General features: G+C 48.1%; 1 protein-coding gene across 1 annotated transcript; it reads left to right on the forward strand.

The window, feature by feature from the left end:
* The first annotated feature begins 1455 nt into the window (after positions 1 to 1455).
* Mtarc1 (mitochondrial amidoxime reducing component 1) lies at positions 1456 to 26935 on the forward strand. The gene is made up of 7 exons (XM_027418757.2): positions 1456 to 1895; positions 6018 to 6191; positions 9084 to 9246; positions 11309 to 11449; positions 18303 to 18364; positions 18451 to 18522; positions 26380 to 26935. The coding sequence occupies exons 1-7, from the start codon at positions 1609 to 1611 to the stop codon at positions 26504 to 26506; spliced, it is 1026 nt and encodes a 341-aa protein (XP_027274558.1). The 5' UTR covers positions 1456 to 1608; the 3' UTR covers positions 26507 to 26935.
* The last annotated feature ends 577 nt before the right edge of the window (positions 26936 to 27512 follow it).

Consider the following 27512-nt stretch of genomic DNA (forward strand, 5'->3'; position numbering starts at 1 on the left):
CAAATTAAAAAGTGAAGGACTGGGCTTAATCTGAGAAAAGCAGAAGAGAAATCACGTGGAAGGTCTAGGGACCTGAGTTAACCCGTAGGCGTGGTCTTGAGCTTTGGGGGAGGAGCCTGAACTTTTGTCGTCTTTCTGAGGGGGGGGGGGCAGGGTTTGGAGAGGGAGGAGTGGGGCTGAAGCGAGTTTCCAGCCAAACACCGAGTACCAGAGGGGCCCAAAGGGAGCTGGCAGCTGAGGAAGGAGTGTCCCAAACCGGAAGCAAAAGCCAATGCATGCCTGCTGGCCTCTTCGTTCTCCACTCCTACACAGTGGCCTCTCAGGGAGTCTACAGGGACTCCAGCTCTGCCCCGCGTTGCTTGGCCTCAGCTGCCCTCCATAACAGCCTCACTCTTGCATCTCTCAGGCCAGTGTCGCATGAACATGAGTTCTGGGGACTGTCTCTTCTCCACTCCAAGATGCTGTCCAGCAGCAGGACATTCTGGTCAAGGTGTGATCCCGCCCATCAGAGTCTGAGGTCCTGAGAACCCTGTCAGACAGGTTCCACCTCTTGCTGGCACTAGGCTCTCAGCCTATTCCTTCTCTCAGCCTGAGACTTAGGATGGGGTGGGAAAGGAGGGATTTCCAGTTTCTTGGGGTCCATTGTTTCAATAGTCTGATGGGCAGAGCTAGGGCAAAGCTCTTTAGAGAAACCTTCATTCCTGCCTCACACCTTCCCGCTGACCTCTCCCCCTTGGCTGTAAAATCCCTTTAATACAAAGTCTAATCACTCTGTGCTGTCTTCGTAGAGAATAGCTTTCTCCCTGTTAGAATAGTCTAGAACAAAGACTTGGCCTTTCAGCAACTTCACAGTCAACCAGGAGCCTGGGGCGCCTGAGGTACCTTGTTGGCCTTGGCTTTGTTGTGTAAAATATGCTGGCATTTGGGAATGACAAGTGTCAGAAGCCACCTCGTGGGAGCTGCAGGGAAAGAGCCTGGGGGCGCGCGCGCGCGCGCGCGCGCGCGTGTGTGTGTGTGTGTGCGCGCGCGCGCGCGCGCGCGCTATTTCTGGTCTCAGGCTGAGCGGATAGCCGCGAGGAGGCATCAGGCGTGGAGATGCAGACTTTGCTCAGCCCCGCACTGCCTCAGGGTCTGGTCAGATCTCTCCACCTTCAGATTCCAGCTGCTGGAAGCTCTTCTGCTCTGCTCTCCGCAGTCCCCAGAGGGGCAGCTGCCCGGCAGCCTGATTTCTAACTCAGAATCACACCATGTTTGTGCAAACGTTGTGCGTGTTAGATCAAATAACCCTACACACATCAATAAGCTGGACTCCTGCATTGAGTGGGTGTGTGTGTGGGGGGGGGGGTCAGGGTGAGTGTGTGAGGGAAGGAGGGAGGGAGGGAGACAGCGCAGGAGGGGGGTGGGGACAACGGGTGAGAACCACCACACTAGAGCCACCACCTCCCGCCCAGTCCGAGTGAGGATACTCAACTTGGATTGGCCGGGAAGGGTCAGGAGCTACCGGCCCTTGGGCTCAGGCCCAGGCCCCGGCCACCAGCGGCGGCGACATTCGCGCTTAGTCCGGCGGCCACCTGAGGTGTATCAACACCCGCCGTGCCCGCTCCCGCCATGGGTGCCTCTGGCTCCTGGGGCCTCGCCCTCCTCGGCCTCTCCGCACCCCGGGTCCCCCGGCAGCTGCGGTCCACCTGGCTCGGCGTCGCCGCGCTGGGACTGGCCGCGGTGGCGCTGGGGACCGTGGCCTGGCGTCGCACGCGTTCCCGGCGGCGCAGGCGGCTGCAGCAGGTGGGGACGGTGGCGCAGCTCTGGATCTACCCGATCAAGTCCTGCAAGGGGGTGTCGGTGAGCGAGGCCGAGTGCACCGACATGGGGCTGCGCTGCGGCCACCTGCGTGACAGGTACGCGCGTCCCGCGCTGCGCCCCGCTGACCTAGGCTGTGTGGGTGCGGGGAGGGGGAGGTCAGGGGGGTCCTTCCTTCCTTCCCAGACAAGACACCAGGAGCTGGGGGACGGAAAGCGTGACCCTCACCAGCCAGCTCGGGACCTGGAACTCTGAGATCTCCAGGTTTCTCACTTCCAGGAGAAAATTTTGTGTTCCGGACGAGACATGCCCCACGCCAGCCAATCCACAAGCAGAAACTTCAAACTGCCTCCTCCCGCGGAGCCGGAAGGGATTGACCCCTGGCCGCTTTACTTTTAGCGATAGTCTCAAACGCTAGAGAAAACAAGGAAATCGATCCCAGAGCTCATCGCTACTGCAGCCGTTGAGCACTTTCTTGCAGTTAAAACGAAAATCTGCAAGTGTTATTTTCCCCCACGCTCTTGTTAGATAAAGAAAGGCTCCGCGCCGGGCTGAACCTGAGATTTGTGCTGTCTTTAGCCACTGGGATTTTGTAAACAGCGATTATAAATCAGGCTGAGGAGTGACCCGTGTGGACTTCCAGACTTCCGGAAGGGCACCTCTGCCTCTTTGGGTCTGGCCTCCCACCAGCTCTGGGCGTCACTGGAAGGCTGCCTTTTAGGATCCTCAGCGCCTCACTTCCCCAAAGGGCACAGACTCACGGGAGCTGTAACCCCGGGCTCTCGGCTCTGAAAAGCTAATTAGCCTCCGACCAGCCCAGCCCAGCCCAGTGGACAAGCTGATAGACTGGCTCAGTTTGGAGATTCTTGCCCCAAGGCTGGTTTAGAGGCCGCCTTTACAAAAGGTCGGTGGGTGGCTGTGGACTGGTGGGCTCCTCCTCGTGGTGTGGACCTTGTCCTGTGTGACCCGTATCACCTTGTGATTCGCAGTTCTCCTTGTCTCAGGGACAAAGATCATTAGAGGCTGGAGCTGGCTGCCCCAAGGCCTCCCCGGCTCCCGCTCCCCCTCCCCACCCCCCGACTCCCGTAAAATACACTAAACGCTCTCTCCTTTCACCCAGACCCGGCAGTTCCCGACAAAGTTTAAAGGTGAGCTGCACGCCTCTGCTTCAGGCAGTCGAGAATAACTTTCCCCTGCTTTGTAGAGTGGGGTCTCACTTGCAGTAGCTCATTGACTTTAGTTTCTCTCAGCCTCCGGGGCAAAGGGCATTGGCATTTTACTTCCATGTTGATTCAGAAAACACGTTGACAATTTCACCACAGCTGTGGTGGCAAACTCTTCACTTTTGTCACAAGCTCCCAGGGAATTTAAGCAAAAAATACCCAATAATAACAACAAAAATGCAACCATCCAGACAAACAAAAAACCAGCAACTGCTCCACGGGGGACTGTGACAAGGGTCAGGAAACAGAGAGGAAGGGTCCTAGAGACTGTCTGGGATGGGGGGAGACACTCAGGGAGAATTTAGCAAAGGAAGCCAACAGCTTTCCCTAAAAACTAGAAAGTGGTTAGACGGTTTCCAGGCAAGTGAGTTGGTACAACATTCTAGAGAGCTGGGCTACAAGATGGGCACACTCTGGTGTGTTACAAGCAGGAATGGAAAACGGGGGCTTGATTATAAAGAATGCCTTTTGCAACACTGAAGCTTGACTGCACAGCAGCAAGTAAGAAAGGAAAACCGCCCAAATGTCCATCAATGGATGAGAAGATTAATTAGAATGTGGTTTATGTAGATGGAGGAATATCACGCAGCCTTGGAAAGAAGTGCCAGTGCATGCTGTAACACAGACGAGCAATGAAAACCGACCGCTGATTTAAATGAGCAGGGCAGAGGGACTGACCAGCTATGCATGGCTTCAGTTCCAGTCTCTTGGCTCCAAATTCATAGAAAGTGGAGTGGAGGCCCTGGGGTTGGAGGAGGCAGGTGCGGTGAATTATTGCTTAATAGGGGCAGAGTTTGGAAAGATGAAAGGTTCAGGAACCAGAGGTGAAGGTTGCACAACACTGAATGCATTTACTGCACGACAGGTTATGTTACTTGTGGTCTGGGTCTGGGCTGGGTCTTGCCCAGGTTTTTGGCTGAATCCAAGTCCCACACAGACTTGCCAGAGAAGCTGGTAACGTTATTTGAAGTAAACCAATAGTACAGAGTCTAGACGACTATGCTATCAAGAATGACAGAAGTCAGGAAGATGATGGTGCATGCCTTTAATCCCAGCACTTGAGAGGCAGAGGTGGGTGGATCTTCAAATTCAAGGCTAGCCTGGTCCCAGAACTAGTTCCATGACAGCCAAGGCTACACAAAGAAACCCTGTTATCTTAGATGGGTTTTCTGTTGCTGTAAAGAGACACTGTGACCATGACAACTCTGACAAAGGAAAGCATTTAATTGTAGTGGCTTTTGGTTCAGAGGTCTACTCTATTATTGTCATGGTGTGGAGCACCGCAGCCGGGAGTAAGGTAGTGTGCAGGCAGGCATGGTGCTGGAGAGGGAACTGAGAGCTCTTACAACCTGACTCACAGGGAACAGGAAGTGAGCTGAGACACTGGGTGTGGCTTGAGCATATGTGAGATCTCAAAGCCCTCTTCCACAGTGACACACTTCCTTCAATAAGGCCACTCCCACTCCAGCAAGGCCACACCTCCCAATAGTGCCACTTCCTTTGGGAGCCACTGTCTTTCAAACCACCACACCTGTCTCAAAAAAAAAAAAAAAAAAGCCACAGGAATACTCAAGGACCCTGATTATTATTGGGGGCTGGGGATCAAGAGAAGGAGGACCTGGTTACTGAGGGACATAATGGCTCTCTCTGCCTTGATTGATGATATAATAGGCCATATATTTGCTTTTCCTACTGTACATGCCCCTTCCCATAATACAGTTAGTTTCAATCACACGAATGCTCAATTACTCACAGGTAAAATGGTGTCTTGGTTATGTTTTTGTCAACTTGACACAAGTCGGAGAGATCTATGAAAAAGAACCTCAATTGAGAACATGCCTTCCTCAGATTGGCCTCTAGACAAGTCTGTGGGGGCATTTTCTTGATTACTAATTGATGGGGAATGGGCCAGGCCACGGCAGGCAGTGCCACCCCTGGTCTGGTGGTCCCAGGTTGTTTAAGAAAGCAGGTAGAGCAAACTATGGGGATCAAGCCAATAAGTATCTCTACTCTATGAACACTGCTTTGGTTTCTGCCCCGAGTCTTCACTCCCCCGGCAGCAGAAAGGGGTGCACTGTTTTTTCTCTGAAAACAGTTACTGCTTCTCTGTCTCCAGTTACGGATTTCCTAGGAAGTAAGTACCTCCAAGCCTGGGGAATGGTGAGGTAGAGAAGTATGGTAAAGATGGACACTAGACCTTCTTAGCAAATCGCAGAATTCACAGCACCCAGTACTCAAACAATTAGTGGGCAGGGCTGGAGAGATGGCTCAGCAGTTAAGAGCAATTGCTGTTCTTGCAGGTGGACAGGTTTTGTTGCCAGCACTTACACAGAGGCTGGCAACCACTGGTAACTCCAGTTCCAGGTTATCTTATGCTCTCTGCTGGCCTTTGCAGGCACTGCATGCATGTGATACACACACATAAATGCCCACAAACACCCATATGCATACATTTTAAAAATAAAAAAAGCAGTGTGTGGGGCTGGAGAGATGGCTATACACAATAAAGAAAATTTTTTTTTAAAAAAAAAAAAGCAGTGTGTGGAATTGGCCTCACCTGTTGTTCAGCTGAACTCTGTAGCTTCGAACTCCCTGAGGAACAGCCTCATCTTTTGGTTCCTGAGATTTCACTGCTTCCAGCGAGTCTCTGGCCTACTATGACGTGGATTCTTACCATCTTCTTGGGGCATGTTTAATGAACGTGGTAAAGTCCCAGCAATTGGGGTATAAAGTATAATTAACGTCTTTGGCTCAAAGTGTTCCCTCTGTTACACATTAATTCTTGAGTGGTGATTTGCCCCTTTAAAATTAACAGATAGTCCTTGTTTGCTGCCTAGGCAATGCTCAGAGCAGACAGACAGACAGGCACACGCATGCACGAGCACACACACACCCCTCCACACCCTCCAGGCTTCTTACAGGAAGGAAATAGGAGGATAACTGTGACTCTGGTAATGGCTGAAGCTGTCTGTGCTGGTTTCGTTTTGACAATGTCAGGTTTTGGCTTGTGATCAATGAAGATGGGAACATGGTCACTGCCCGGCAGGAACCTCGATTGGTCTTGATTTCCCTGACCTGTGACAATGACACCTTGACCCTCAGTGCTGCCTACACAAAGGACCTGCTGCTGCCTGTCACCCCACCCAGCACAAACCCACTAGTCCAGTGCAGGTGAGTAGAACAGGACTCTGGCCTGTGGGACCACAGACGCATGCAACTCTTCTTTAGCCCTTAATTGTTTAAATTCACAGCTTAGAAAATAATAGATGGGTTTCATTATGACATTTTTACACACGCATATTGTATTTTGCTCATATTAGCTCCATATTCCCTTGTCCTGTACTCCTCCATTGGTCCCTTCTTTCCCCCAAATAATTGTCTCAATATTTTATATCACATATGTGTATATAAGGTTGGGGACTGCAGCTCAGTGGTAGGGTGTTTACCTGCCACATACAAGCCCTGGATTTACACAATGCTGCATAGTCTTGGCATGGTGGTGCACACCTGTAATTCCAGGTCTGAAGTTCAGGGTCATCTTTGACTGTATGAACTCAAGGCCAGCCTGGGCTACATGAAACCCTGTCTACACAGATAGGTGGTGGATATATAGGTAAATATTTAGGCAATGGATAATTAAATCTAGATTCCACATATAACAGAAAACATGAGGGGTTTGCCCCCCACTTTCCTTTAGGCCTCTTCCTCCCATGCATAGCCCCTCTTCACTCTCATGTCTGATATACACATGTATGAGTATACATGTGTGTTTTTAAATCCAGGCTGTGCATATGCTCTTGCAATTTTGAGGAAGTGTGAGCAATGGAGGGCTCCAGAAAGCGCATCATCAAGAGCTGGCCATTGATTACAGGCGCCCTCGTGCCCTCGCCTGCCCCCAGCACTCAGTCCTCGGCATCCCGAGAGGAGAAATGAGGAACCAGCTTCAAATGCTGGTGTGGGGGCAAGGATCACAAGAGCTCAATGTAGCAGGCTGAGGATGTGACTTAATGGTACAGCACTCGCCTAGCACGCTTGAAACTTGGTTTGAACTCTAACTCAAACATAAATTAATTAATTAATTAATTAATTAAAGTTTGATGCAGAAAACAATGGGGAGGGCTAAAACACATTCATATGGAATAAAGAGAAAACTAATCCCATCAAAGAATCCGGGACAAAACACAGTGGCAGTCTAAGAAGGGTGTCCTGCAAGAGGGGAAGTCCTGTGATCTCTCACAGGACTGTCTTTGCAAAGGGCTCTGGCAACAGTGTTCCGTTAGGTATGATATTTAGCTCAAAGCGGGGAAGTTGCAACGTGGAGAAGAATGGCTGTCACTGAAGAGGTGCCCTGTGTTCAGGCTGGAGGTCAGAGAAAGGAGGACATTGCTAGGGTGCTCCATACAGAAGCCAGCCTCCTCAGCATTGATGGGCTTCCGGAAAGGCGGGTGCTCTAGGACCTGACTTAGAAACTAAGAAATCACAATTAGAACTTTCTTTTTCCCATTGTGGGACAATGATTTGGCTTAATTACACTTTTGTGTAATTAAGAGACAGTGTTTCTCACCCTGGCTGTCCTAGAACTTGCTTTGTAGACCAGGGTGGCCTCAAACTCACAGAGATCCACCTGCCTCTGCCTCCTGAGTGTTGGGATTAAAAGCATGGACCACCGTGCTTGGCTATTTCTGCATTTTTTAAAAGATTTTATTTATTTATTATGTGCTTCCATGTGTATCTGCACACCAGAAGAGGGCACCAGGTCTCATAACGGATGGTTGTGAGCCACCATGTGGTTGCTGGGAATTGAACTCAGGACCTCTGGAAGAGTAGCCGGTGCTCTTAACCTCTGAGCCATCTCTCCAGCCCCCGTTTCTGCATTTTTAATGAACATGCAACATGAGTTGAGCATGGTGGTGCACACCTTTGATCCCAGCACTTGGGAAGCAGAGGCAGATGGATTTTGAGGTCAGAGGCGGAGTTTGAGGTCATCCTGGCCTACAGAAAGAGTTCTAGAACAGCCAAGGCTACACAGAGAAATCCTGTCTCAAAAAAAGATTAAAAAAAAATTAACAACAAAAGCATGAATGTAGGGGGCTGGAGAGATGGCTCAGTAGTTAAGAGCACTGACTGCTCTTCCAGAGGACTGAGTTTAATTCACAGCAACCACATGGTGGCTCACAACCAACCATTATAAGATCTGGTGCCCTCTTCTGGTGTGCAGATATGCATGGAAGCAGAATGTTGTATACATAATAAATACATAAAAAAAAGACAGACCACCGGCGAGGCATTGGTGGCACATGCCTTAAAAAAAAAAAAAAAAAAAAAAAAAAAAAAAAAAAAAAGCATGAATGTCCAAAGAAGCCCATAGTCTATCCATTTCAGTCAGACCTGGTGGCATCAGCCTGTAATCCTAGCAGGAGGCAGGCTGAGGCAGGAGGAGTGTAAGTTCAACAACAGTCTGGGCAACTCAGTGGGACCCTGTCTGAAAAGAATGGAGATGTGGCTCAGTGGTACAGTGCTTACTTAGCATGCACAAAGTCCTGGGTTCAAATCCTACTACTGCAATAAATGTCCACCCCTCTCTCTTCCCACCCCAGTGGGCTGGGTCTTCCTACAACAATTAATGGTTGAGACAGTCTCCTACATGTCAACTTGAATCATGCAATTCCTCAATCAAGGCTCTCTTCTCAGAGATTCTAGGCTTAGGTCTGGGGCATTGAACTTGGCGTCTCATGCTTGTACCAAAGCATCTCTCCAGCCTGATCATGTTCTTCTGAAAACTCAGAGCACTTCAAGCCTGTTGTCTCCCTGCATCCTCCAAGCATACCTTTCATGTGGGTAGACACAGGCATGCTTCAGTCGATTTTACAAATGGGAAAAGTCAGGCTTAAACCAGAACTTTCAATCTCAATTTCGTTTCTACAGTGACCTTGAGGCAGGGCGGGGCTAAAGTAAGGTCCTCATAGGTGGACCACCGCAGCTCTTCTGAGCCATCCAGGAATATACTGTTACAGTACTAGAGCCTCTGAACTGTCCCTGCCTATTGCGCTGTCCCCACTGCAGAGTGCACGGTCTGGAGGTGCAGGGCAGGGATTGTGGGGAGGCAGCCGCTCAGTGGATAACGGACTTCCTGAAGAAGCAGCCCTGTCGCCTGGTACATTTCGAGCCCCACATGCGCCCCAGGCGTTCCCAGCTGATGAGGTCTCGATTCGGGCCCAACCACCAGGTCAGAGGCATGTGAGAGGCTCGGTGTGGTCTGAGGGTGGGGAAAAGTTGTGTGGGTCTTCCCATGTCTGCCTCACCTGATATGCTAAATGCTGTGGTTTTCGTGGCAATCTTCAGGGCTCCAGAGATTCCAAGCAATAGGCAGGAAGCTCACATCCTGGGCCCTGACTGCCCTCATGAGTCAGGCTTCTAAATAGAGGGCCAAAGGTATGCAGAACTAGTAAGTCCCGCCCATCACCACTAGCTAGACTCCAGTCTCCTGAAATCCCGAGAGACAAGTCCCTCCCCCGGCTGACACCATGGTACCAGCCCTTTTCTTCTCCTTTGCCTAAGATTGCTGGGAATATTCCAGTTTCTTGGGATCCATTGTGTCTAGTCTCATAGCCAAAGGGAGAGCCACAAATGTCTCTTGGGAATATCCTCATTCCTGCCAGGATGGGTACAAGAGTGGGATTCCTTTTTCTTGATTTGGGGGGAGTCTCCACTCCCCTAGAGTATCTACTTTCCTATTTGTGTAACCACTAGAAATACAATACTATTTGTTCTACAGTGGTATTATTTTTGATCAATTCTGTAGCGGTGGAGTCCAACTTTTTTAACTTTCTTACAATTTTGTGTCAGATTACAAGTACAGGTCAGAGCAGGTGTGGGAAGCAGATGTGGGGAGCAGGTGTGGGGAGCAGGTGTGGGGAGCAGGTGTGTAGAGGAGGGGTGGGGAGCAGGTGTGGGAGCAGGTGTGGGAGCAGGTGTGGGGAGCAGGTGTGTAGAGGAGGTGTGGGGAGCAGGTATGGGAGCAGGTGTGTAGAGGAGGTGTGGGGAGCAGGTGTGTAGAGGAGGTGTGGGGAGCAGGTGTGTAGAGGAGGTGTGGGGAGCAGGTGTGGGAGCAGGTGTGTGGAGCAGGTGTGGGGAGCAGGTGTGTGGAGCAGGTGTGGGGAGCAGGTGTGTGGAGCAGATGTGGGGAGCAGGTGTGTGGAGCAGGTGTGGGAGCAGGTGTGGGGAGCAGGTGTGTAGAGGAGGTGTGGGGAGCAGGTGTGGGAGCAGGTGTGGGGAGCAGGTATGTGGAGCAGGTGTGGGGAGCAGGTGTGGGGAGCAGGTGTGGGGAGCAGGTGTGTAGAGGAGGTGTGAGGAGCAGGTGTGGGAGCAGGTATGGGGAGCCCCAGACTTCACATGGTCAGGCTGGTTCTTCAAGATGTAAGACTGAAGTAGCTCATCATGATGTAAATCGGTAGGACCAGACGACTTTAGCGTTAATAAAAACTGGAGGCTGACATTCATGCCTCACATTAATTTGAAGGTTGCATAGAGATAGGCACATATAGAATTAGTGAACATTTTCTCAAGTGTAATGAAACCAAATGTGACCACTTTATTAAACACTAAGGAAATGGATACTCAGGAAGATGAAATGATGTGTTTAAGGGAAAATGTCCAGTGACAGCTCTAATACTCTGAGGTCTTGTTCTGTTCATAAAATAAAATAATATTTTATAGGTTGGGTGTTTGTCTGTGTACCAAGTATGTGCATTGCCTATGAAGGCCAGAAGATGGCATCAGATCTCCTGGAACTGTAGTTACAACTGGTTGTGAGCTGCCATGTAGGTGCTGGGAATTTAACTGTGGTTCTCGGCAAGAGCAGCCACTGTTCACTGCCCAGCCTTCTCTCCAGCCCCTTTATGTCATGCAGTTCTGCAAGGTAGTTAAGCCTTTGAATTGCTGTGACATTTCTATGTAAAGAACTAGAAAAATAGTGTTTTTTTTTTTTTTTTTTTTTTGGTTTTTCGAGACAGGGTTTCCCTGTGGCTTTGGAGGCTGTCCTGGAACTAGCTCTTGTAGACCAGGCTAGTCTCGAATTCACAGAGATCTGACTGCCTCTGCCTCCCGAGTGCTGGGATTAAAGGCGTGCACCACCACCGCCTGGCGAAAAATAGTTTTAAAGGTGTGTGTGTGTGTGTGTGTGTGTGTGTGTGTGTGAATGTGTGTTGGATATTTAGGGACTAGACCAATGATGTCCCCTCTGAGGCATTTCTGGGCCACAGTGTATCCCATGTCTGTTTCCTCATCAGGTGGCCTACTCGGATGCAAGCCCATTCTTGGTCCTTTCTGAGGCATCCTTGGAAGATCTCAACTCCAGGATAGAGAAGAGAGTGAAAGCGACTAACTTCCGACCCAACATCGTCATTTCAGGGTGCAGTGCTCATGCAGAGGTAGCATTTGGTCTTCACGGTCTCTTTCTTCTTATCTTGTTGAAGGTGTAGTAGTTATTACAGGAGGTCCATCACTCTAGTCCAAACACGGGAGGTAGAGGCAGGAGGATTGGAAGTTCAGAGCCAGCCTCAGCTACATGATGAGTTCAAGGTCAGCCTGAGCCACACAAGACAGCATCTCAATGACAACAAAAGTATAACAGTTATTAATGTTGGATTAGACTATTGCAAGAAGTGAGTAGTTTATGGTCTCTGTACTGCACAGTGATTCTATTTTTAGGTTTGTTGAGCACCCACCTAAGAAGTGAAGGCTTGTGTGTGATAGATGCACACAGGTGAGGCAGAGATGCTGCTCGGTGAGGTCTGAAGCTTACAGGGACAGTCCTGAGTCTGCAGCCTGGCTGTTGCTTTAAATTTACTCAGCATGGACCACATGGTCTGTGTCACTCTTGGAACAAGCCAGGTGCTTGTTGTGTCTTGCTGCCCATCCCACCTGCCTGGTTCCTGCCCAGCTGCTGACTCTCTTGAGGAAGATGAGCATCTTTAGCATGACTGCTGGGTTGGGCGTAGGGCACTTACCAGCTTGCTGGCATTTCCAAGCACTTCCAGGGCCCCCTTCCTTGGGCCCTCAGATGTCCCACGTTGTGTTTCAGCATATTGAACTATGACGCTGGTTCTAGTATCCTGGGAGGTCCTGGCAGCCAATAAGTCTTTGTAATAGCCTTTGGCTATTGGCTCTGACTCTGTCTAATCTGTCGTGAAGTCAGACGCTGGTCATGACAGAACCAAATGTGAGAATTATAGTGGTGGCTTGAATGAAATGTCCTCCATAGTCTCAGGCATTTGAACAGTCCATCCCTAGTTGGTGGCACTATTTGGGGAGGTTTAGGAGGTGACCTGTGGCATTCCCAGTTTGCTCTCTCTGCTTGTACTCATGGTTCAAGATCCGAGCCCCCAGCTTTCTGCTTCTGCTGCCAGGGTTTCCATGCTTTGCTCTGCCAGCATAGACTCTTCCTCTAGAGCAAAGGGGTCCATACCAGGCTGGTGAAACTCACAGAAACAGCTGGCCTGAACAAGGGAGAGCTCTTGGTCCCCAGAATGATATCTGGGAAACTAGCATGGGAGTGATCCAGACCCCCTGAATGTGGGTGTCAGTGAGGAGACCTTGGAAATCTATGGGGCCTCTTGCAGTGGATCAGTACTTATCCCTAGCCTAGGAATGGACTTTAGGAGCCCATCTCACAAGGAGGGATACTCCCTGAGCCTAGACACAAGGGAGACGCCCTAGGCCCTATCCTAAAGGATATGACAGATTCTATAGACCCCATGGAAGACCTCACCCCCCTGGGGAGCAGATAGGGTATGGGATAGTAAGGTGTTAGTTGGGAGGGGGGCAGGGAAGGAGAGAAGGGAGAGGGACCTGGGATTGACATGTAAAATAATTTTCTTTCTGATAAGAAGAAAAAAAATAATAATAAAAAGAACCAGAGCCAGAGCCAGCATAGACTCTATTCCTCTGGAACCAGAAGCCCAGATGTGCTCTTCCTTCTCTAAGCTGCCTTGGTCATAGTGTTTCATCACAGCAACAGCAAAGTAATTAATCTAGTAATGAACGTGCAACAAGTCAGAAATGCGTAGTGAGTCTGTGTGTCTCTGACAGGACCCATATTGTGTCACGTGACTTCGCTGCAGCCATGCCTGTGAACCATGACATTCACTTTGTGTTGTGCCACACAACAAGCCAAAAAAATACCTTGGCTCCAATTTGAGATTTTCATTTGTTAGGAATTGCGGTGGTTTTCTTATTGTGCACACTAAGTTTCTGCTTTTTTAGAAACATAATGGTTTTATGAAAGAAAACACAGGCAGTATTTGTCTACCTTCACTCCTCAGCACATAATCTAATTAGAATATCTTTGGATTACATTTTGTCAGGTGAACACCTTCATTTCATTAGCATACGTATTCACTTTAGTTTTCAGTAAATGGTAAGCACACTGAAGAGCTGTTTTAAAATAGTTTTTTATGGTTTATTATCAATGAATGTTTGATTTGTGTACCTATTTTGTAAGCCTGTATACTTGGGGATACATAAAATTTTCTCAGGTGAAATGTGGTTATGGAGAGGAAAACATTGAAGAAGCTGTGGTGTGGATGCTTGGTGATGGAGGTCAGCTGTGGGTACCAGTGAAGGTGTCAGCCCCTAACAGGAACTGACTTCTGGTCATACCTTTTGTGTATGTATTGAATGGGCAAGGCAAAGGAGACAAGAAAGAGGCCCTTATCTCTGCCAGTTTCCTTGGATTCCAGGGAAAGACGCTGGCCAAGTGATTTGGTGACTGAGTTCTAACCCCTTGTATTGGGGAACTAATTCTGTCACTCAGCTTTTCTATGGAAGGTGGACAAGGAATGCTGGGAAAAGAGCAATCTAGGAATGCCATTCCCACAAATCCACCACTGATATTTTTTAAATTGTATTTATGTATTCATTCCTTTATTTACTGTGTGTGTACACACAGTGCATGTGTGGAGGTCAGAGGACAACTTGTAGAAGTTGGTTCTCTCCTTCAGCTGTGTGGATCCCAGGGATTGAGCTCAGGTCTTCAGACTTGCTGGCAAGTGTCTTTACCAGTGAGACATTTAGCTAGCGCCCTTCTGGTGTCTTATAGAAAACATTCCATGCATAGTCTCAGACCCAAGCATGTATGTGCTTATGAAGAAGGCAGAATATCTTGTGCATGAGTGAGCTGCATGCATCCTGATGCAGTGACTGCAGTGCTGTGCATGAGTGAACTGCATGCATCCTGATGTAGTATCTGCAGTGTCTGTGCATGAGTGAGCTGCATGCATCCTGATGCAGTGACTGCAGTGTCTGTGCATGAGTGAGCTGCATGCATCTTGATGCAGTGGCTGCAGTGCTGTGCATGAGTGAGCTGCACGCATCCTGATGCAGTGGCTGCAGTGCTGTGCATGAGTGAGCTGCACACATCCTGATGCAGTGGCTGCAGTGTCTGTGCATGAGTGAGCTGCACGCATCCTGATGCAGTGGCTGCAGTGTCTGTGCATGAGTGAGCTGCACGCATCCTGATGCAGTGGCTGCAGTGCTGTGCATGAGTGAGCTGCACGCATCTTGATGCAGTGGCTGCAGTGCTGTGCATGAGTGAGCTGCACGCATCCTGATGCAGTGGCTGCAGTGCTGTGCATGAGTGAGCTGCACGCATCCTGATGCAGTGGCTGCAGTGTCTGTGCATGAGTGAACTGCACGCATCCTGATGCAGTGTCTGCAGTGTCTGTGCATGAGTGAACTGCACGCATCCTGATGCAGTGTCTGCAGTGTCTGTGCATGAGTGAACTGCACGCATCCTGATGCAGTGGCTGCAGTGCTGTGCATGAGTGAACTGCATGCATCCTGATGCAGTGACTGCAGTGCTGTGCATGAGAGTGAGGTGCATGCATCCTGATGCAGTGACTGCAGTGTCTATGCAAGAGTGAACTGCATGCATCCATATACAGTGTCTCTGCATTGGCTGTGTCTGTGTTCCTTTGTGAAAAGGGACCATGCATACAGGCTTGTGTCAATCATCAACAGCTTGACAGAAGGGCCTCCCCCTTTCTCAGTGATCTGCCCTGGGCTTCCTCTGAAGGGCTGAGTTTTGTTGATAAAGAAGGCATGTGCTCCCAGGCTGCCCTCAGGCTCTTCTCCTACCCAGAGTCCTTTTCACTTTCCAACATCTGTCTGGACACAACACTCTCACAAAGCTTAGCACTGCAAATTTGCTTCTGGCTCCTCCCTCTGCCCTGCCCCTCCCAGGCCCAGTCACATGCACTTGCCTCGTGATTCTCAGTTCCTGGCCACCTGCTAGGTCAGACTTTGATACTTTTCATCATGTCTGGACCACAACGTGTTCTCTCTGGAACCCTAGAGAGGCAAGGCACCAGCTCCCAGGGGCCACGTGGGAGTTCTTACACTTTTAAATAACATCCTTGCTCAACAGCTTTCAGGAGCTCGCCATCTCTCAAATGTCCACACTGAGCCTGTGAGCTGGCTCAGCTGGTAAAGGCCCTTACTGCACAAACATGACAACCAGTGTTTGATCCCAGAACTTGTGTAAAGGTAGGACATTTACCCCTCCCCCTCATTCACACACAGAGGCAATAATAAGTAAGTAAATAGGATTTAAAGTCATCCACATATGTAATTAATAAGAAAATGTCCTTACCCTTCTATAACACTCAAATTACTCCATTTCTTCTGTCACCACTGCATTCCTGACTTTCTAGTTTCCAATAAAAGCTCTACAAAAAGCAAACTGGACCCTTAGCAATAGATAACTAAATCCAGGCCATACTGGGCTCTGTCCAGGCCTTTCTGGCTCTGAGCACATCTTGTTTTGAGTTATTACCTACAACCAGTGTGTCCTGATGGAAGACTCCCACGGACTCCTCTGGGTCAACACCTTTCCAGGCCTGGTGTGAGGTCAGTACTGAGAGATTTCTCCTCTTCCTTCCCTTTGCTAAACAAACAGATGCTTTCCAGACAGCAGAATTTTTTTTTTGCCTTAATTTTCTTTGTTATAACTTTTTTTTTTGGTCATACTATGTAACCCTGGATGTCCTGCAACTCACTATGTAGACCAGGATGGCCTCAAACTCAGAACGATACATCCCTAGTGCTAGGATCAAAGGGATGCACTATCACACTTAGCAATCTTTTAAATAAAACGATTTGTTTTTATTATGTTATGGGGTGTGTGTGCAGTTGTATATGCCCGTAAATGCAGGTGCCCCTGGAGGCCAGAAGAGGGCATCAGATCCGCTCGAGCTGGCATTAGAGTGGTTGTGAGCTTCCTGATGTGGGTGCTGGGAGCCGAACACTGGCCTTCTGCAAGAGCAATGCACACTCTTAACCACCAAGCCACGTCTCCAGCCCTTATGTCTCAATGTCCTAGTAGTTTTTATTCTATCTAGGAGAGGGTTTGGAAATGGTTCTCTAAGTCTTAACTAATTAATTTCCTAACCAGGGTCCTCGGTTCTCTCTTTTATCCTTTTATGTGTTTTAGTACCACAGTGACCCCTGCTGGAGACCTGTTCACAGAACAGACTGTGGTTACTAGAAACTCTGTGCCCAGTTTTCTTTTATGACATAGTCAGAGAAAGGACCTATGTTAACTTAAAACAAAGCCAAGGAGCCTGGAGAGCTGGCTCAGTAGAAAATAGCACTTGCTGAGGTCCATGGTTCGGTTCCGAGAACCCACACAGCGGTTCCCACCCATCTCTAACTCCAGTTCCAAGGCAAGGCATCCTATACCCTCTTCTGACCCCTGTGGCCGTCAAGCACACACATGGTATACTTACACACATGCAGGCAAAATACTCATAAACATAAATTAAAATTATTAAGTCTCTCTCTCTCTATATATATATATGTATATATATATATACATATATATATATTTTTTTTCTGAGCCAAACAACATCTAAGCTGGGCCCATATAGAGAACAGTACTATCAGGACTAAAGCTATAATTTGGGTATACTCTGCAGCCAGATGCTGACACCTGTGCCTTGCTTTCACTTCAGATACTTGCTCTCAGCCCTCACCAGCTCAGCTCCCTCCTTTGTGGCAGATGGTCTGACCTCCTTCCATGCCCTTTGGTCTCCTCAATGATGACTTCTTTCTTTTTCTTTTTGGGGTTGGGGATGAAGGATCTGAGGCACACTAAAACAGTACCCCCTTCCTTTTGACTTCCTCCCTGGCTGGGGTCTCCTCTCCGTTCTGCTCACTTGGCAATTCTACAGGCTTTTCCTAAGCCAGCCTTGCCTGGTGTGTTCCTCCAAATCCCCAGGATCCTTGTCTGCACCTCAACCAACACGGAGCAGGCTGTGCTAGAATAGAATGGTGTTCTTGAATTTTATTATGTTTTTATTTAACAACATGATGGGTTTGCCCACATTTAACACACCTCAATCATATTCATCCCTCTTACCCTCACTTATTTCTGTGGGCTTTTAATTTTAATTATCACGTTTATTTATGTATTTAGTGTGGTGTGTGTGTGTGTGTGTGCGCGTGCGTGCGTGCACATGCGCCACAGCACATGTATGGAGGCTAGAGGAGACTCCAAAGAGTTGCTTCTTTCCCTCCACCAAGTGAGCCCTAAGATCCAACTCAGGCTGTCTAGCTGGCAGCAAGCACTTTTGCTCAGTGCACCATTCCATTTTCATTTTTGGGTTTTTGAAAAGAGAATGTCCTTTTAGTTTCAATTTTTCATGTGTATACCCTGTTTCTCACTGAATGTGAGTGGCTGGAGGGGCTTGGGCCACTGGCTTGATTGGCCTCGAGACACAGGCTCCACTAGCCATGCCCACAGGCCAACGCCTGAGAGGCAATCTTTGTTGGAGTTGGGACACTCCGGATGCCGCAGGGGAGATGGATGGACAATAAGGACACCAGGTTACACAGCAATTTGGCATTTGTGTGCAAGACAGGTTCTCACGCATCCCAGGCTGTTCTCAAACTTGCTATGTAGCAAGGCTGGACTAGAACTAACTTCTGATCCCCCTGCCTCTACCTTCTAAGTGCTGTGTCACAGGCGTGTGACATCATGCTCAGTTTATACAGTTCTGCAGATCCAACCTCGGATGTCATGCCAGGGTAAGCTTTCGAAGAGGAGAGGGGACTGACATTGCTTAGGAAGAAAGGGAACTCAAAGGTGCTGGTGTCCCTTGGCTTCTCCAGACTTAGGTGAAGACCCCCCCCCCTGTAATGACATCATTAGGTGTGACTACCTGAAAGTCCCTTCACAGGTGAGGGCCCAGAGGTGCTCATGGGAATTTGTTCTTTGCTTTCTAGGATTCTTGGAACGAGCTCCTCATTGGGGAAGTGGCACTGAAACGAGTGATGGCTTGCACCAGGTGAGACCCTTTCCTGTCCCCGTGGGGGGAGGGGCATGGTCTGCCTCTCTGCTTTGTCCCCTGTGTGATGCTTTCTATGTGTCCAGGTGCCTTTTAACAACGGTGGATCCGGACACCGGTATCATGGACGGGAAAGAGCCTCTGGAAACACTGAGGAGGTAGACCTGGGTAGATGGGGTCTCATCCTGGGGTTTGGGTGTCTGGAGAGCCATGTTTATCAATGTTTGTAAAAGAGAATGGTGGCAACACCACACCCGTGTGCGGAGTGGGAGCTTTAGGCCACTGGGTGGATGACATGCACAGAAGAAAGCCAGTATGTCCCGGGTTCCATAGTGCCTGTGGTTTGCTGTTCCCACTGGAGATCTTGGACAGTGTTTCCAGAGAGTCAGGGGGACTCCTCTAAGGATATGTCACTACCTAAGGCAAGTACTGCAGAGGAGCAGGCTCTGGGACAGAGATGAGGATACCCTGTAGCTCTTGTTTGTATCCATTCAACATTAGAGCAATGGAGAATCTAGTCTTTATTTTCCATGGAACCAAGGAGATACAGCAAGGAGAAAGACAGCCTGGGCAGTGGAAAAAGACCTGGCCATGGCAATATTGTGACTATCAGCAAACTTCCTTCCACCAGGCCCTGACTGTTCTGTTTTAGGAGTTAGGGATTGGATCTAGTCCATGTGAATGCTAGGCAGACTCTTCTACCACAGAGCTCTGTCTCCAGCCATCTTTTTAACTTGTTAATTTTTTTTTTGAGACAGGGTTTCTCTGTGTAGCTTTGGAGCCTATCCTGGCACTCCTTCTGGAGACCAGGCTGGCCTCGAACTCACAGAGATCCGCCTGCCTCTGCCTCCCGAGTACTGGTATTAAAGGCGTGCACCACCAACGCCCGGCTTAACTTACTAAATTTTATTATTATTATTACTATTATTATTTTTATGTGTATGGGTATTTGCCTATAACAATAAGTCTTTCTGCCAAGCCACCTGAGTCCTGCTGCCACGTGGGCGCTTTCTGCCAGGCCACCCAAGTTCCACCCGCCGCCATGTTAAGGCCCCAAATAATACACAGAGATTTATATTTGTTTCAAATGCTGCTTGGCCAATGACTAGGATTCTCATCTGCTAGCTCAGTCTTAATTGTCATAAATCTATATATTTTATGAGACTTATCTTATCAGACACCAGTAGCAAGTGTTCTATCTTCCCAGACTCACATGGTGACTGCGCTTTCTCCTACCTTTCCCAGAATCCTCCTTGACTCCTAGTCCCACCTACCTTGTTTTCCTATTGGCCAACAGTACTTTATTTATCAACCAATAAGACAATCATATACACAGAAGGACCTCCCCCATCATTTACCTACATGTATTTGTATGCAGCATGCTTGTGTATGATGCTCACACAGGGCAGAAGAGGATGTCAGACCCCCTGGAACACGTAACAGACAGTTGTGAGTCACCATGTGGGTGCTGGGAACTGAACCAGGGCGGCTCTGCAAGAGCAGCAAGCAAGTGCTCTTAAGCAGCTCTTACTTTTTAGTTTGAGGCAGGGTCTCACCAAGTCATCCAGGTTGGCTTTGAGCTCACTTTGTAGTCTCTGTAACCCTTGGATTTGCGGTTCTCCTGTCTCGGTCTCCCGGGTAGCTTGGATCACTAGGCATGGTTTTGGCCCTCACAGAAAAAAAGATACGATGGAAAACTAGAAAAGTCTCTGTGGGTCAGACTCGGGAGCTGGTTGTCACCTCTATATTTCTCTCTCTCTCTCTCTCTCTCTCTCTCTCTCTCTCTCTCTCTCTCTCTCTCTCTCTCTCTCTCTCTCTCTCTCTCTCTCTCTCTCTCTCTCTCTCTCTCTCTCTCTCTCTCTCCTCTCTTTCTGGTTCCTTTCCCTCTGGCTTTGAAAGGTTCTCATGCTTGCAGAATCAACTCCTCGCTGGGGCTGCTTTTTGGCATTGTTAGAGCCCGTCTCTTGGGAGGCTATGTTTGTAGAAAGAGAGTAATGGGCCCCAAACACAGAGTAAGGGCAGGAAGCAGGGATCACAGGAGACCATACTCACCCCCTGATCTTCTGCAGGCCTCTTATAGCCCAGCCATCCTGCCCTAATTGCTTTTAATACCCAGGGAGACGGCGCAGGCGGCCGAGGTGTCTTCTATCTCTCCCTGAGATTTAAAGTGCCGTGGGTATAGTGATTTACGTTCTTCTCAGGACAGGTGGTCATAAATCCGGCAGGGAGAGGCTCCGCAGCAGGTTATAAATCTTACAGGCGGAGCACGCAGCCCCTTCAACGGCATCTCTGGGTATCGCTGGTGCCCAGGGGTTGGCGCTGCTTTGCACTGAATATGCTGGGCAGGGAGGCTGACCTCTCGCCCACCTGCCCGGCCTTGCAGGCTCCTTACAGCCCGGCCATATTCTCTAATTGCTTTTATATGGTCAGAGCCCAGCTGAGCAAAGCGAGATGCCTACCACAGAGAATTATTCCAGCATTGTCTGGTAGGCTAAGCACGGGGAGGCTGGCCATTTGCTTAAGGGAAAGGAGGAGAATGGAATCTCTGCTCTAAAGGACTGGCTGAAGCGGCTCTTTTTTTTTTTTTTTTTTTTTTTTTTTTTTTTTTTTGCACTGGGGCTGGAACACAAGATCTTGTACACAATGGGCAAACACTCTGTCCCAGAGCTCCATCTTAGCATGCTTAGGATCTTGAGGTCTCGGTTTCTTTATTTTTAACAACTAAATTTACAGAACTTCACATAAACTAAAATAAAGCAACTTGTATTATTTCCATTAGGTGATGAGGTCCTGACCCTGGGTCCCTTGGCATCTTGCTGTATTTATCAATTTGACATTTTTGAGAGCAGGACAGCCAGAAGAACTTTCATTCCTGAGGCTAGCTGCTTTCAATGACACCTAACCTAACCCTGTCGGCCACCAGGGGTGGTAACAGTGTCCATATGACACCCCTCTGGGAGTTGTCACAATGACGCTTACCTCCAGCCATGGGGATAGTCCATGAAGTCTCAGAAATGGAATGAACCCAGGACTGCCCATGGCTTTGTGATCTCCATGTGGGGACTGGTCAGAGACCTTGCCAGTAGCCATGCCTGGTGTGAGTAAATTAGACAGTATGAACAAGACACTGTGCACAGCACTTTAAAGAAGGCAAAATATTTCTGTTCACACTGCCATGTAAGGATGGAGACGTCTAACTGGAGGAGAAGGAGTTGTTTGAATTTTTTTTTTTTGAGTGCTGGGATGGAGCCCAGAGCTAAGCATGTTATACAAGAACTGCATGCACCACTGAGCTACAATTTCCAGTTCTCAGAGACCTCTGTTTAGGCTAAAAAAAAAATGTCTTAGGGCCTCTTGCTTATCAGAGTAATTGCATCTTCTATCTGCATTGAAATGAAATACATGGAGAAATGTTCTTTGAAATATAGTTTATTGCTCGGTATGGTCGCTGACATTAGTAGTCTCAGTACTTTGGAGGTTGAGGCAGAAGTATTGCCACAATTTTGAGGCTAACCTGGTTTACATAGTCCCAGGTAGGTCATTCTGAACTATAAAGAAAGGTCTTATCTCTAAGTGTAATTTGTTAATTCTAAGAGGTTGCATATGTATTTATATAGAGAGGGATAAAGATATAGATATAAATATACAGAGATATAGATATACAGACAGATGTAGATATATAGTTGTCAGAGACGATCCATTCATCAGGAAAGACTGATGGAAAAGGCTTGGTATACACCTCTTGCAATACCTAGTTATGTCCACCAGGGGCCACTGTTGACCTCACTTGCTCACCAGGCAATGAGGAGTTGTTCAGGTTAGAGGTAAATGAGTGATTAGTTGGAATCTCTGGATTCTTAGAAGGCCTGAGGAGGAGGGTTGCTTAGGAAAATGTAAATATGAGGAGTGGCAGCATCCTTACTGGAAGATGAGATAACTTTGAACTCCTGATCCTCTGGCTGGGCTTTGGTACCAGACAAGCATTTGGATACAGGATCCTGGGTACATAGGTTTTGCCTCTGAGACTCACCTGGATAGCAAGGGCATCACACATTCCTATTAAGGCTTTGCAATAAGAGTTGAAGTTATGTGGGAAATGCTTGGTGCATATGCCAGTTTGTGAGAAGTCGGGGAACTCCCTGAGATAGGAAGACCCACAGCCCACAGCGCAGAGCCTAGAAATATGATAGGCCAAACCACATAAATGATTGCTTTCTCCTCCCTCACCCATCCCCCAAAACCCCTTCATCATATGGTGACCAAGGGAGAGGCCTGGATTCATGGCCCAAGGCTATTGCAGGCTATGTCATGAGGAAACATGCTAGGCAAGCTGAGATAGCCCAGAATAACAGCTTTTTCCACCCACCCATCCATCATCCACCCAGCACACTATGGCTGTAGTGTCAGGCCCTGTAGCAGGACTCAGAGCTACAGTAGCAAACAGGAAGACACACTGTTATCCCACAAGCTGAGGAGGGGTTGGGGGCTCCAGAGGAGACAGACTCAGCTTTCGTACCTTCATTAGCTATTCTTCTTAGTTTATTCCCTGACAGTTTCACACATTTATATAATACATTCTGGTGCAGTAGCTCAGGGGGTTGAATGTTAACCTAGCACACCACAGACCTACATTTGGTCCCATAGCAGCTCCTAAGCTGGGGCAATGTTACCCAGGCCTGTTGTCACAGCATGAGAGAAGCATGAGTTCCACGTCCTCCCAGCCTCAGGCAGCTCCTGACCCACCTGGACCATAGGAGACCTTGCCTCAGATCTACTTCCTCAACAGAAAATTTAGATCTCTGTTGGCAATGTTAGCACACACCAGAAAGATACGCTCAAGAGGCTGAGGAAGGAGGGCCAGGAGATCAAGGCTGGCCTAGGTTGCACCTCTTGTCTATGATCATACCACCCAAACATGTGGGACCTTGTCTGTGTCTCTGTTCTCGGCAGCCATTTCTGTTTTGACGAGTAGTTGGAACCATGTATGTACAATTTGTTGTTTTAAAGATGAAATGGAACGAAGTCAATACTGTCAATAATACTGTTTTAAACATGAGTGTATAGAATTGGAGTTAACTTAAGTGAGACACAGAGGCAAGCTCCCCTGGCAGAGAGGTGCTGGAGGGGGTGGGGTCTTAGCATGATACTTCCACATTGGCTCATGGCTTCTTGAGTTTTGTGCCTGACAAAGGTGCATATCCTACTTACCCACCCCCAAGGTCTTGATACATAACAGGTTGACCTTGAACTTGCTATCCTCCTTCTGCCTCAGTGCTAGAAGACCACATCTAACTCATACTGTCTTTTTTTTAAAGATTTTATTTATTTATTATGTATACAACATTCTGCTTCCATGTATATCTGCACACCAGAAGAGGGCACCAGATCTCATAATGGATGGTTGAGAGCCACCATGTGGTTGCTGGGAATTGGACTCAGGACCTCTGGAAGAGCAGCCGATGCTTTTAACCTCTGAGCTATCTCTCCAGCCCCGCTCATGCTGTCTTTAAGAGTGTCACCAATACGCTTGTCCATTCAACAAGCAATGTGGGCCAGGGGTGACTAACAAGGCCCAGACCTGGATAGAACTGGGACAAGGGAATTGGGCACACATTGAGTTCCCCAGGGTCACTCTGTCCCATAGAACAGACAGATGTGTGACCTGGACCTACAGGACAAAACGTGGCAAGAGCAGAGAAATCAAGAAACAGGAAATTGCTGTTGGCTCATGGGACTGTGGGCTTCTTCCCTGCAACAGGTGACATTCGAGCTGGGCCTGGAGAAAAGAGTGGAGTTCTGTTGCCTGGGGAGGGGAAGGAGGGATAGTTACTGGGAGTTGCCAAGCCTGGTAGAGCACAGTGCTCTGGTAGAGCACTGCAGTGTTGCATGGGTGTGTTAAGTAGCAGGAGAAAAAGATTTGAGAAACCTGGCCATGGCCCCGTCAGGAGGCTTTGGACACCATGCAGGGAGCTGCAGTGTTATTTGTTACACAGTGGGGACCGGAAAGGGTTTCCTAGTCAAAGAATGGTAAAATGGGTATGAAATTAAGACAGCATGGGGCTGGAGAGATTTCTCAGTGATTAAAAGCACTAGCTGCTCTTCCAGAGGACCTGGGTTCAATTCCCAACACCCATTTTGGGCACTGTTAACACTGGTAACTCCAGCTTCAGGAGCCACCGTGCTTTTCTGGATTCCTCAGTCACTGCACACATGTGATGGTCACACAAACACGCAGAGAAACACTCATACACCTAAATAAAAGTGAATAAATCTCTTTTTCAGAAAGACAGTCATGGGGCTAGAGAAATGGCTCAGGGGTTAAGAGTACCAACTGCTCTTCCAGAGGACCCATGTTCAATTCCCAGCACCCACATGGCAGCTCACAGCTGTCTGTAACTCAGCTCTGTCTATGTGATACCCTCCCATAGGCATACATGCAGGCGAAACACCAATGCACATAACAATAAATAAATCTTTGACAAAAATATAGTCATGGAATAGTGTCCACACTGAGTTGGTGTGTGGGAATGAGAAATGAAGAGGGTTTGCTAAAACTTAGTACACTCAACATCTAAGGTAGCATGGACATGTCGGCAGCAATGTCAGAACAATGGCAGGGAGAAAAAGGGAGCAGAGTCAGATGGTACCCTCCAAGGACCTCTGATCTGGGCAACTGATGGGGGAAGTGCTTCTGTGTATGTGTTTGTCTTATTGGATGACAGATAAAGTACTGTTTGGCCAATGAGGCAGCAAGTTAGGCAGGACTAGGAGTCAAGGAGGATTCTGGGAAATGTAGTAAATAAGTGTTGTGATCCAGGCAGGAAGTGACATAACAGGGAGACTCATATATAAGCTAGGTCAAGAAGGAAGTCGTTCCTTTTCTTTCTTCCTCCTGGTCTCTGCTCTGGAGTTGCCATGTGATCCGCCGGCAAGAGAGGGCGCCAGCAGAAGGCATCCTCGATAAGATAAGTCTTATAAAATATATAAATTTATGATAATTAAGACTGAACTAACAGATGGGAAATCCTAGTCATTGGCCAAGCAGCATTGTACCTAATGTAAGTCTCTGTGTGTTACTTGGGACCTTAACGTAGCAGTGGGTGGATGGAGTGAAGACATATTGTCACAGGCAACCAGGGATGAGGAAGGTCAGATGTAAAGGAAGGGGTGGCAGTCTGACCAGGACTTTGGATCAGGTGACATACGTGGGAGGAGCTTCAAGGAAAAAGAAAAATTATAGGCATGTCCAGGCATGTGGAGTATCTAATTTCTCTTTTAAAAAAATTGTAAATCCTGGGGGCTGGAGAGATGGTTCAGAGGTTAAGAGCACTGGCTGTTCTTCCAGAGGTCCTGAGTTCAATTCCCAGCAACCACATGGCCCTATAATGGGATCTGACACCCTCTTCTGTCATGCAGGTGTACACGTAGGCAGAACACCATGTACATAATAAATAAAAACATAAATAAATCTTTTTAAAATGTAAATCTTTCTTTAAACTTTAAGCTCATTTATTTATTTATTTATTTATTTATTTATTTATTTATTTGATGTGTATGAGTGTTTTTCCTGCTTGTATGTCTGTGTGCCATGTGTGTGCAGCACTGGCGGAGTCAGAGGAAGTAATGAGGTCACATAGAGCTGGTGTGATCCAGCTGTTACAGGCAGTTGCGAGCCTCCTGGTATGGGGGTGCGAGGAACCCAACCTTGGTACTCTGGAAGAGCAGCCAGTGCTCTTAACCACCAAGCCATCTCTCCAGCCCCAAATGCCTAATTTCTTGATGCTGGCAAAGGAAATGTCACTACAGTGAAAGCCATGACCATACAGCTTTTAGGCCATGCCTCGGTAGCCTATCACTCTCTGGCTCTCCCCAGGGGATGCTGGACTGTTAGATCTGCCTGGTTCTAGGCACAGCCTGCCTGTGTGGGGTGGAACCTGCCTCAGCCCTGACAAAGCCACATGGGGTCTAAGTTCTTCCTGTTCCCCGTGACTCACCAAGGTCTTTTCCTGTTGCAGTTACCGCCTGTGTGACCCTTCGGAACAATCAGTATATGGAAAGCTACCCCTCTTTGGACAGTATTTTACTCTGGAAAGTTCAGGGACAGTCAAAGTGGGAGACCCTGTGTACCTTCTGAGCCAGTAATGGGAACTGCATGTTCTGGACCAGCAGCTGTTTCTTAGAAACATCTTGGATGCTGATATCACTGGAAATGGTTCTTCGCCTCTTCTTTGGGTCTGTGATTTCCAAGTTTTCCTCTTTCAGATTTCTTTCTGTCTCGGTGTTTCCTGGGTCCAGCACACAAAGCAGAGGAATCCAGTTTTGCAAGCTTAGCAGGACTCTGTCAAGTTCCTTGAAGGATGAAGGGATTATCAGAATGCTCTGTTTATAATTACCTAGTAATTTTTCTACTTCTGCATTCGCTGGCCAAGGCAACAGATGTCCATCATCTCCTTCTTTTGGGAAAGGAAAGAAAACAGGAGGAAGACTCTGTAAGCCAGAAGAATGTTCCAGAATGTTTTGCTACCCTTGGACATCATGCATACAATGGAAATTAAATACTTTCCCAAGTAAGGTTGTAATGACAACATTTTACTTTTCTCCTCAAGCCTGGGGCTAGCTTACTAGAGAGTAAGTACTGGAGATATTAATTTGTCCGTAGATCTTCCTGAGTCTGGCATTGTTGCTCCCTAGACAGTGTCTGTGAAGACTTAACTTAAGGAACACCTCTGAAATGTCAGGGCACAAAACCAGCTCTCTAGAATGTTCAGGCTGGCTCCCAGCTTAGTGAAAAGCAAAGTGATTTTCTTCCCTTGAAGCAAAGTGTTGACACATCCTATTAAAGGTTCAAAAATCTTTAATAGCACATGGGGCAAACAGTGACTTCAGAGAGGGAGAGACCTACCTCTCCCTGGTTGTCTAAGAGGAGATTTGATATTGGCTCTCAATAGGAACAAAATGAAATGGCCCCGAGAGGATGTGGTGCCATCTAGTGGTGGTAATCGGCAGCTCAGCCCAACTTGAGTTAAAAAAAAAAATTCAACCTTTTGCCTGAGTCTAGTGTTCTGTAGTAGAAACATTTCTGTCCGAAGGAAGTGGAGGAGGCCCTAGGTGTCCTGTGTTTCTCTCCTTCAGGGCAGTGACTTTCTTT

This window comes from Cricetulus griseus, chromosome 5 (genome assembly GCF_003668045.3).
Source record: "Cricetulus griseus strain 17A/GY chromosome 5, alternate assembly CriGri-PICRH-1.0, whole genome shotgun sequence".
NCBI classification, from domain to species: domain Eukaryota; kingdom Metazoa; phylum Chordata; class Mammalia; order Rodentia; family Cricetidae; genus Cricetulus; species Cricetulus griseus.